Raw genomic sequence first — 12,510 nt, forward strand, 5'->3', positions numbered from 1 at the left:
TTAAGCATTACAATGTAGGTCTAAAGTATGAAAATATTATTCACAACAACCTTCCATGATCTCTCAAGAACTTGGGTTGTTGATGACATCAAAAGACTGGTCAAAGTAGATGCAGGAAGCTCTCGGTGCCCCAGACATGAGCTGGGGGAGGGGGGGCCACAGTAGGAAGTGTGAGGGGCACCCCGCCTATTCACAGACTTCCCTTTCTGGCAGTTTCATGTCTATTTTTTTGGCTACAAGGAAAAGTGTTTACTTCTTCTATGAACAGATGATTTTCCATAGCTCTGGGGTTTTAAAAGGTCAGCAGCAATAAAAGGCTTAGGAAGAGCTCTTGAATTTTTTTTGCTACCATTATGAATTTATAAAAATGTTCATATACAGAGGACAATCAAACAACGCATGGAAAATATGTATTCCAGGTCCAAAAGCAGCTTATTCCAGCAAGATTTCCTCAGCTCTCTCCCTAATGATTTGATCATCCATTTCATTCACTTCTGCAGAAGTACATTCACAGGAGGAGAGAGTGTGAAGAACAGTAGCCTTTACAGCAAGAGGCCACTTCCCTTCCTCACCTGGAATGTTGTCTGATCCTTTTTTACACAAGGGAGGGAAAGGATCCTGTTGTTAAGCTGAATTCCCTGTTTTCAGAAAAGCAACACTCCGGCTGTGTTCTCTTGCTGGGTTTTTCAGTTTCCAACTCTAAAAGTACTAAAAAAAACCTAAAAATCTTTGCGCCAAGCAGCCAGATGTAATATATTATTGTGTCAGGGTACTTCAATGTCCTACTTGGCTAAGTCATTTTCAAAAATATTTTCTCTTCGGTGATAGACATAAAGTTCTATCTCCATGCCACAAAACCACCAACTGCCTTGGAGTGTTGTCAGCAATGGTTTTATACTTTCTTTCTACACTGTTCATAGAAAATGTACCTCAAAGTCTGAAAACAAAACCACACTAGCTCCCAGTTCGTTTTTATTTCTTTGATTTGGCTAAGGTTGCCTTTGCTGTTCTTTCTGGTTCCCAGCGAACACAAAATTGGCCTAAGAGTTTGGACCCAACTTCTTTTAATCTTTCTGATATCACTGTTCTCAGTCAACTTCAAGAAACTAGCCATCCTTACCACTTGCATTTGTTGTGTTTTCCCTTCCAAATGAATGAGTTAGCAAGAAGTGGTTTATGGTAGATATCTAAATAGGTTACAGGATTAGAGCCTTTACAGCTGTTCAACAATAGGACTTGATTCTTTGAGTGCTTTGGGATTCAGAGTTCAGCCTAGATGTTCTAAGAAGTCCCCTTCCAATCCTATAGTTCTCAATTTTTAAATCAATATGAGAGTTGTTTTGAATATGAGAGAAGTTCCTGATCACATACTCCATCTGGGGTATTATTTTGAAAAGTGAGAAATAAACAACAAAATTCAGGGGAGAAAAAGATAGCAGTTGAATATAGACTTGAACTTAAAGGTTTCGATTTTTTTTTTTTTTTCTGATGAAAAACAGGTAATGCCAGGAATGCCTGATTTTTAAAAACAGACTTTAAAGAGCAGTTTCAGGTTCACAGTAAAATTTCACAGAAAGTTTCCATATTCCCCTTGTTTTCCCAAAACCATCCCCTAGCGTCGCCCACTGTCAACATCCCCCACCAGAGGGGTCCATTTGTTACAACTGATGAACCTACACTGACACATCATGATCACCCAAAGCCGATAGTTCACATTAGGGTTTGCTCTGGGTGTTGTACTCTGATTTTGTATTCCCCTGTCTGGACAACAGAACTCATGTCGGTAATTGGAAAAAGGCCTTTAGCAGATGATCTCACGTCCTCTTGTCTATTTATTGACAGGCTATTATCACTTAGCCAGGAGATGATCAGTTTGAAAAAGAAAGGCACTTAATATGGCTTTATCTGTTACTCAGACACAATTTTAGTATTACTTTCATTAACCCACATTACAGAGGCAGAACAGCCCATTGTGACTACCCTAGTCTGTATTGTACCAGCTTCCATTCTTCACTCCAGCCCTCAGAACCCCATTACCCCGTTCTTTTTCATGGGGTTTATCACTGTCTAGCATATTACGTAGTCTGCTTATTAGTTTATTGCCTCCAAGAAACTGGGGATCTTTTTTTGTTCACTGACACAGCCTCAGTTCCTAGAAGAGTGGCCAGAACATAGCACACACGTAATAAATACTTGTCAAATGGATGAATGAATGAGGCTGCTTTCTAAAGGACAGGGCTTTAGGGAGTGATTTTGGTCATGGTTTGGAGGCTTAATTAGCCATGACTAAGCAGGTTCCGTAAGTCACCAATGCTCCCTCTGTGTTGCCGGGCTCCTCTGAGGTCCCTGCTAGACCAGTGTGCCCGGTCTATTATGTGAACAGACTAGAAAGCACAGTGGGGTCTAGAGATGCCCAACGTCCCCAGTTCTACTTGTTGTCATACAAGGTCTCAGTCAACCTGGACACCCAACTGGGAGAGCACAGCCATTCCTGGCCAAGAGCAGCCTGCCCAGAGGCACGTGAATGGAGTGATGCCAAGTCAGAGACCAGGAGGCATTGCTCTATGGGAGTCAGGGGACGGACATGGTGACGCTGAGGATACAGTCACAAGTTTCCCTATTCTTCTTCCCACTCACTCACATTCTGCTGATGATGAAGAAACCAAACCCTGAGTCAGCTTATAAATGGGATGATACATATTTTTCCTATGAATTAAAATGCCGCAATTTAAAAAGTGGGGAAAAATAAAGGGGCCAAAGAATTGTAACTTTTTAAAACAAATCGATAAGATAAATTGAAATATAAAACAGTGAGCTGAATGAAAGAAGAAAAAATTTCCTTTGTTTTCCTACACAAGATAAAAGCTCTGGCTAGAAGGTGCAAAGGAGGTGGCAGGAAATGATGAACTGCAGTTATGAGAAGAAAAGAAAGAATTACCGAGAACGACCGAGGTGGAAGTAAATCAGAAGGGTCCTGATTCCCTGTACTTTCCTGACATCCACATATAGGACTTGGGAAAAAAATCCTGTGCATTATAAATTATATATGGCATGCCATACCCTGCACTTATTTATATCCATAAAGTATAACCATGTTATATTATTTAAATGCAACAACGTAATTTTCTATATGTACTATTTACTTATTGATCCCTGAATCCCTTCCTAGAATGTAGGCTCCATGTGCACAAGAACAGTGTGTGTCTTGCCCTCGGAACAGTAATGGTGCCTGGCACAAGACAGGCACTCTGTCACTGCTGAGGGAATGAATAAATAAATAAATAGCTGCTCATCCATCACTTCCTTCCCACTCCACTCAAACTTCAAATGACACTGTTGTTCTTCTTTATCTCACGTGGGAAAAACAAGGTGTTTCTCCATCCTCTCCCACATACGTGCTCCCAGAGCAGCACATACGTAAGGGAAAGGAAGGAGCCAGTGGTGCTGTTTGTACTTCCAAAGAATCGGCCATGCTACTTGATACCTGAGACAGTTCACGTTGACAGAGTACACCTCTTCGTTGTGGTTCAATAACTCTCCCAGTCATAGGACATCAGGGAAGGGCCCTCCTTCCCTCAGCTGGGTGGGATTCCTTCAGCCCTGCTTAAAGCAGGGTATGCCAGCCCTCACACGTCCACGTGGCTTCCACTGCTTTAATTAGAAGTTCGGAAGTAAGCTGGTGGATGGGCATGAAATAAGGGTGCCAGCCACTTCTCAGTGTTAATTCAAGTCCTATGCACATCACCTCTATAGCTAAATCCCCATCACATGGACTAGCTTCGTCCTACACCACTGCCAAAGGTAGAATCAGGACATACTGCTACTGTCACAAGTTTCAGGCTAAGTCCAACAACGGAAAATTTGGACCAGTTTAATATATTGGATTAAGACCACAAAAAATGAAAATCTTGCAAAGCTTATTCTAAAAAGAGATTAACATGCCTAATAATTAGGGAGCTTTCTAGTTATACTGCCATATATCAGCACAATATTCTAAATTATCTACTTTTTTTACTTTTGTAAAACTGTCCAGATTCTGGAGTAAAAAATATGGAACAAGTGTCAAAGACAGTATACTAAAGTACAGTAATTTACAAAGCACTGGAAGTTTTCTAAAAACACATTTTAAAATTCAAATCGCTGCCCAGTAATGACAAAATTAGAACTGCAACTAAATTAGAGTGATTATGTAACTCTGGAGTTACAGAAATCAGGATTTTAAAAGATACAGAATTAAAGAAAAATTATAAAGTACAAAAGAAAAAATAAATGTGAATATGCTTATATTGCTATATTATTCTGGAGCAATGGCTTTGACTGGTGAGCACTTGAGGTGACTTACATTTTTTCTGAATATAGTTTTTGCATGGCACAGCTATTGGCAGTTGTAACTGGGACCATTTTTCAGCAAAGGAAGCCCTTACTATCCATGTTTTAGAGCTAGCTGAAGGAGCAAACCTGCACCTTTCTAGGAGGCTGGGAAATGTGCATTCTGCAAATTTGTTTCGTCAGTGACCCAGGTGGGCTAGCACCCTATTCCCTCCACCAGGGAATACTGTGATCCCCCTAGAATGTATGCATTCATGCCCTGTCTTTCATAAGAGCTCTAAATATAAAATTAATTAAAACTTGAACCACTGAAACATGGAGTAAACCTCTCATGGTCATCTTTATGATGTTTTTCTCCATTTCCCCACTTTTGATCTCTTTCAAACCCCTCAGAATCTGCTTGTTTAAACCCCACCCTGGACTATCTCTCTTTCACTTGAAACCAAATCTGGTATCAATGTTTTGTCTGCTCAGCAAGAGAGCAATTTCAACAATCTCCTGCTTTTTATAAGATCAGTTTATTCTTCCCAATGTAATAATTAGTTACAGATGAACCTGGTTACCATTCCTCGGCTTGATTCCACTGTGGTCTGGGTTAGGAGAGCACACACTTCCTGCTGCACGATTTTTTAGAGCAAAGCATTTGGATCCTATCATAGGCCCAGAACAAAACCTTCATACTTCTTTAAAACATAGCTGGGTTTTGATAACCTAGATTCACAAAGGGATGGATTAAAATTATGATTATAGGAATCTTCTCAGTTTACTTTTATAAAGGTTCAGATGAATTATTCCTCAATTTATCAAACTATAATAAGTCATCAAGATATAAATCTTATGAATATAACCAGTGCTGTATCCCTGCAAACATACAGAGGTTGCCAATGGGAAGCCCACAGTGTTATCGTAACATCTTACAAGTTAATTAGCTTTTAGGACATAATAAATACTGATAGATAAGAAAATATACTGGCTTAGAGCTAAGGATATGAGAGGAATAACTCTGGAAAGTCTCTGCCGACAGTAGTACAGAGAAACAATCAAGCAAGGCATTTTTATAAACAGAATGATTCAGATGGTCTATATGAAGCATAATCAAAATTGGCAGAGTCTTGAGTTACATCAGGATGTTGCCCCCGTTTTCCTTTAGGTCTCCCATGTGCACCTAAAATCATCACCTCCCACACATTTTGACTTGTTAATTCAGTACCAGTAGTGGAATCACCTGTGAGTATTTTCACCATCATGATGGCCGGTTATCCTGTTTGTAAATCCCAGCCACCCCGAGCTGTGATTTCGGGTAGGGGTCACCTTGGTGCATACATGTTCTAAGGCCTTAAATCATGAGTGTCTTTCAGTGTCTCAGAGCCTTTGCCTATTAAAATAGAGAGTGATCTCCTCTCTACTATATCATGCAATAATTATGTGATGTCTTATGGTTTGTCTTACCTTCACACGTATGTCCATCTGCAGAGATTGAGAAACCCTGCTCGCAGACGCAGTGAAAAGAAGCGTCTGTGTTTAGACACTCTCTATGAGGACCACAGAGTCCGGGCTGTTCACATTCATTAATATCTGGAATCGAGAAGAGTTCCACATACTTGAAAAAAATCTGTTTTGTTTTCTTATGATACCAGACATACAAGAAGAAAAATCTATTACAAAATGGTCAGACACTTATTTGGTGGCACAACTATACAGTTTGTACACACACCAGACCACAAGACAAGTTGGACTGTCAGGAGAGAGAAACTACTTAAGTTGAATCATAGGAACTAGCCAAAGTTCAAACCATTTTCAACCTAAAAAAAAAAAGCAGTTTCATAGTTTCAACCCAAAGGTACCCTTTTTTTAAAAGACATACAGGAGGCTTGAGGGCCTACAATCAAATAAATCCTCTGTGAAATATTCTTCAGTGTGGATACTGTGCTCTCCTTTGTCCTCTCCCACCACCATGCAAACAACTCTCCGGTGGCCTGTACGTCTCCCCATGTCCATGCCTATCCTATCCGTGAACTTCTTAAGGGCAAGGCTGCACATGTCTTACAGTGTTTGGCTCAAAAATGGCACTTCTCAGATATCTGAATATACAAATGAAATAGACTACAATCTGTATTTCACTGAAAATGGATACAAGAAATAAAGTACAAGAAAAAGGCCTTGTATACCAGGGAAAGTCTTAATATTGGCACAGCTCTGTGATGATGAAATTAGTGAATAAGCATCAGGCGCTTAATGCAGTACCCAACACAACCAAGAGTCAAAAAGTGGTAGCGACTATTGCTATGAACAAACCATGTGGTAGTTGTGTTGACCATCTCATACTCTGCTTGCCCTCAGTGAAGAATGATTATGCTCCCTGTAGCCAGGGTGATGATGCACTCCTAAACCCTGATAATGCCAGAAGTATTTGGTGTAAACGCAGTGTTCTTTCAAACTAGTCCTAGTTATGCTGGTTAAGAGTGCCCAAAGTGGACAACATAAGGAATCATGGAGAATGGTTCACCTGTTCACACTGGTGCTGACGCATGCAACTGCCTATGCGCACTGCATTTTAACTGCTGTTTGTCTCATCTGTGTCCCTCTTGCACTGACTGCTTCTTAAGGAGAACTGCATATTTTAACTCTGAGTCCCCAGCTCCTGGCACAGCAAATGAACAGTGTATTATGAATGTTTGCCCACCAAAAAATTTCACAGTTTTGTCCATTCTCTAATAACTGAAGAGTGATTGATTGAGGTTCTCTTAGTTAATTGGGGTCATAAAAAGTATCACAGGTCCTTGGCACCATCCAGGCAGTAGCCCTACTAAGGTCATTTTCCTATCTTTCTGAAGTCTCCTAGGTCCTCCTCTTTATCTCTTGCTAAAGAGGTCCTCAACATATCCTCTTAAAAATCCATCTTTAATTTAATAAAAAACTTTTGCCAAAGGCTTCCTATGAGAAGGCTGAGTAGGAAGGGGCCCTTGACATTATGAAGCTCACAACGTAACAGGGGAGGCAGGAACCAACATGAATAACTGTAAAGCTTAATGGGAACATGGAAAAGGTAAAGATGATGGGACCTTCCTAGTGACCTCTAGAACATGCTTAGCCACCAACCCGGCAGCTCACCTCCTCCAGACAGTCATCCTTTCCCCGTATCCAGGATCTCCTGGGGCTCTTCTTTTTGCCCTGTTGATCTCACTGTGTAGTAGGAATTCCGGCAATATTACTGATTAAGCCATCTCTATATTAAGCCTCAACTCCTTACCCTTCCTTCTGCCATATATCGCAGGCTAACTGGCTTATCTACTGCTGAACCCAACTAAGAAATCAAATAGGAATTACTCATTTTCTTAACAATTCTCCCATTCTTCTAATTGTCACTAAAATATTCAAGGAAGAGCAATGAATCATTTTCTACTTTACTATTTCTCAACGTGATTCCACTCTGTGAAATTCTTCACTTCTTTTATAAAATCTCTGGTATCCTCTGTGTTTGCTCTCTACCTACTGATAATACCTTAGGTTGTAATCTTTCTTGAACTCTGACCTTCTTTTACCCGTTAGCTCCATACTTTCTTTCCAATCTGCTGCCTAGAATCTGTTGCCCTCTACCTGGGCAGCAAAGTGCCATAAACTTCCACTGGCCTGGAGATCAAGTCCCAGGTCGATATCCATCTTGTAGAGCCCTAGAGGTTATCCGAGACCACCTCCTTATTTTATCTGTGACTCAACATGGCCCTATAAAAGCTGTCAGACTTTGCAACTTTGCGTAGGGAATAATGGGCATAAACTTCTTGCTTAAAGAGAAGTCATTGATTAACAAATAATTGTCTAAAAAGTCTGATGACAGGAACTGAAGATGAATTCCCAGACTTTTTTCCAGGAAACCACCAAGAAAGAACAACACAAATATCTGGAACCAGAGAAACATATGCATTCAATTTGGGTTGCACTTATTGAGGCATTTCTAAACTATGCTGCTAGTAACTCTGCTGAAAGCCAGACTATATTTAAGTTGGGTTTCTTTCATGGGTCCAAGATTCCACAGAAATTCACAATTTGGCACGTGTAAGTCAAAACGTGAAACTGAGTGTGTTCTGAAGATCAAATGTATGCTGCCACATTCCTAAAGAGAGTATTAACATAGAATTTCCATGCTGTCTGTATGACATCGTTAACTTTGCTGGGGGAAGAGATTCTTACACTTTCAATTGAAAATGCCTTCCTGAATATGGAACTATCTTCAGATTATTAGGCGAGGTTTAAAGTTTATGCCTATCATGCATTATTATTCAAATATGTTCCATGGTTATTCACATTGTCATCAATTATGTTTTCAGCATTAAAACAAACTCTGAAATCTACACCCATGTACAGAATGCTGACATGATCATGGGATTAGATAGAAGTAGGCTACTAACTTCAGGCAGAGCGAAGGATCACAAAGCTGCCTCCAGTGACGTGGCAAATAGAGATGATTCAAAACAAGGTGAGTGCACATGATATTATAAACAGACTCTAATCAGAGAAGGTGGGTGATGGAGCATATTCACAGATAGTATTTTTTAAAAGGTACTCTATCCCGCTTCAGGAATATTTTTCATTCGTTTGGATATAAGTTTTTCAAGCAGACATTAATTTATTCTGGAAATCAGGAATCACCGACGTGACTGAGAACAAAGTCAATTTAATAATGATTTATAGTCAATAAAACATCGTATGTTTGGAGCAGTCACATATGAGTTCCTATCAAATCACAAACACAAATTTAATATACGGAGAGAAGACAGTATAATTAATTAATCAGATGGCTAAATGAGTTTTATGCACTTTAACTCTAGAAGTGCATATAATTTGCAATATGAAATCATGGTCTCTTTATACAAGACTTGGTTTTACCTCTATTTGGTCAAAAATTTGTGACAAGAGGAAACAGAAAAAATATTACTTCTGGCCCAAATGTCTGTAATAAAAATAGGATTCAGGTGGTTTGGGGGGTATCTCTTGGCATTTTTATATAAATCAAGATTTTATTAAGATGTAAAAGACCCCAAATGGAAATACTGTCACATAAATTTATAATTCAAACCTTTCTTCTCAACTACATTAAATCCAAGCACATTTAATTTCTGTATTGGAAATACTGAAAAATTTAAATTCACCTTGAAGGTAAATAAATATATGATATCAAATGAGGTACACACTGCAGTATATTTAAATCTTGGGATCAGTAAGGCAAAGGCCCATGTCTTTTGTATCTCAGGGACACAGAGCTGAGTGTAGATAATGATACACAGGGTATAATATTCACAACTAAGAGAATAGACACCATATTCCCTTTTAAGAATACTGTGATTTGGGACACGTGAGAAGGATATAATTTATGACAATCGAGAACAAAAAAGTCATACATGTCCAGTAGCAATGGATAAAAAATGACTCCAACAAGCTTTTATTTATATGTACTTTGGAATACACTACAGAGTTCCATAATGGCGGAGCAACAATGAGAAAAAAAAATTTAACCAGTATTAGAAATAAATAAGAGTACAGGTAAGTTTGAGTTTTCAATGGGAAAAAAGGCATGGATTTATTAAGACTAATAATTATAGGAAAACTTGTGGGGCAGTTAGGTGTAGCTAAAAATGATGGAACAAATGATCTAGACAATCTGATTTTTTAACCCCAGCATCAACAATAACTCAATACGTTACACTGGGAAAAAAAAAAATTCACTGAATCTCATTGTCTTCCTTCCTTTGGCTATAAGTGTAACAATAATTGGCATGGCAATGTACAGAAAATAGTGGGGAAAGATCTTGGGTTCAAATCTCAGCTCAATTACTTACTAGTGAGGAACGTGCTAATTAACTTCTCTGAGCTTCACTTACTCATGCACAAAATGGATAAAAGAAAAGTTGCCTCTTCAATTCTTTACAAATTAAGTAAGGTAATTCAGCAACTGGCACATAGAAGTTATTCAGTTAAAGCTGTGCTGTGATTGGTGCTGTGTTCTTATTAGTACCTTGTGTCCACTGTACAGTCCGTCCTCCCTTACCCCCGGGGGATACATTATAAGGCCCCCGGTGGATACCTGAAACCATGGATGGTCCTGAACCCTATATATACTACTTTTTTCTTATACATACATATAATAAAGTTTAATTGATAAATTAGGCACAGTAAGAGATTAACAACACTAACTAAAAATAGAATTATAACAGTATACTGTAATAAAAGTTATGTGAATGTAATTTCTCTCTCTTTCCAATTATCTTATTGTACATATTTAATGCCTTTTTCATCTTTACTAAGGTCTTATCATGCACTGTGGCCGTAACTTTTGCAGTTTGAGGGGTGACAACAAAGCTAGAACAAATTTCTTTTTCCCTCTTTGTTCTTACCATAGATCTTAGCAACCTCAACACATGATTTTTTTTCTTTCCTTAGTCAGTCAAGAACTTTCACCTCTTCATTTAAAAAACAAAGCACCTTTATGGCTTCTTTTTGGTATATCCAAATTGCTGAATCACTACCCTTGTGCTCTGGAACTATTATTAAGTAAAATAAGAGTTACTGGAACACAGGCACTGTGATACCTCGACAGTGGATCTGACGGCGGAGATGGCTACTAAGTGACTAACAGATGAGACATGTTGGACAAAGGGATGATTCACGTTCTGGGTGGGATGAAATGGGATGGAACGGGATTTCATTACACTGCTTAGAACAGTGAGCAATTTAAAACTTGTGAATTGTTTCTGGAATTTTCCACCTAGTATTTTCTGACTGCAGCTGACTGTGGGTAACAAACTGCAGAAGATGAAACCACAGATAAGGGGAGGAGGACTGCTGTTTAGGAGATTAAACATGATAGCACTTTGAAAAAACGTAAAATCCTGTCCTCTATAATTGTGACCAAAACATTAGTGAGGTTTTTGGGGGAGAGGAGAAGCTGGATACTGTATAAAAACAGGGATCAGGAAAAAAAAAAAAAAAGCAGATACATATCAGCTACGGGACAAAATTAAATAGACCCATGAACGAGATAAAAAAGCTAGAAGATAATTTAGAATCAAGTACCAAGGTTGGCCCATGGAAGGAACAGCAAAGTACAGGTGATCTCAGTTACCACAGAAGCACACAAAGCTAGGACACAGTTCCAAAACACATGAGTTTCAGTTAACATGGTGCAGTGCAAAGCGAGAACTTCCTCTACTTGATGTAGACTCAAGAAAAATATTATACAAATACAAATTGGCATAGCTCACTTACATATAAAGCAGACTGTCATCAGGAAGCAATGCAGAACTGAACAATAATGTAAATTATAACTTAAAAGATGAAGAGAGCAGTACCTTGACACCCTTTATTGTCATTTAGCTGGAATCCATCTGGGCAAGTACAATCATAGGACCCTTCAGTATTAATGCAGTCTCCTCCCTGGCAAACACTATTGTCCTCCAAGCACTCGTTGATATCTACAAGTCAATTTACAAAATTTAAAAGACAAACTGTATTAAGAAAAACATTTTCCTTATGTTTACACACCAGACTCACATAAATGAACACTATTTTACATCTCTCATAACGCATGATTTTAAATGGATGACGGTTTACCTTTTAGAGTTTTTAAGAAATGAAATATTTTGAAAGGATTTTAGCTTTGCACAATAAATAAACAAGTTTTAACGTCAAATAAAATCAACTCAAAGAGGAAGAGTAAAGATTCTATAACAAACAGTAATTTACTTGGTTAAATTCTCCGTGATGATAGAGAATAAAATTATTCTTCAAATAAGAATATCTTGACCATCTATTTATACAAGATCCTGTATTATGCATTACAGGAAAGATTTTTAAAGTACTTGGCATGCTCCCCGCCTCCAAAGAAAAATGATTGTACCAAAAAACCCAAATTATATTAATAAGAAAAAACACAAAAATATTGAGTTGCTTTATAAGTTCAAAATAATTTAACATAAGAATTGTCAAAAAAGATATTTGTCAAAAGAATAGCACCAATTTCCAGTGTCACATGAATTTAGAGAAGAGACACTACAGGGGTCAAAGGTGGCCTGTGTAACATAAGGAACTTACTTGGAGCCTTGACAGCAGGGTGGAAAGTGGCAGAGGGGGAAGAAGAGGAGTTTTTGGCAGGCAAGGGAGTCAACAAAATCAAAAGTCACTTACTCA

At 38.5% G+C, this 12,510-nt stretch overlaps 1 protein-coding gene across 8 annotated transcripts in view; it reads right to left on the bottom strand.

Annotated features, from left to right (window-relative positions):
- The window catches only part of LTBP1 (latent transforming growth factor beta binding protein 1), a 427,484-nt gene that overhangs the window by 74,633 nt on the left and 340,341 nt on the right, over positions 1-12,510 (bottom strand). For 6 of the 8 annotated variants that reach the window (XM_059943619.1, XM_059943615.1, XM_059943614.1 and 3 more), the window contains 2 exons: positions 11,673-11,795; positions 5,779-5,904 (listed from right to left, as the gene is read on the bottom strand). The exons of 1 other annotated variant lie outside the window; for it this stretch is intronic. In XM_059943619.1, the coding sequence (XP_059799602.1) occupies positions 5,779-5,904; positions 11,673-11,795 (249 nt within the window). The remainder of the gene's footprint in view (positions 1-5,778; positions 5,905-11,672; positions 11,796-12,510) is intronic. One more of the 8 variants, XM_059943616.1, reaches the window with a different exon arrangement.

Source organism: Balaenoptera ricei, chromosome 13, assembly GCF_028023285.1.
Source record: "Balaenoptera ricei isolate mBalRic1 chromosome 13, mBalRic1.hap2, whole genome shotgun sequence".
Taxonomy (NCBI): Eukaryota; Metazoa; Chordata; class Mammalia; order Artiodactyla; family Balaenopteridae; genus Balaenoptera; species Balaenoptera ricei.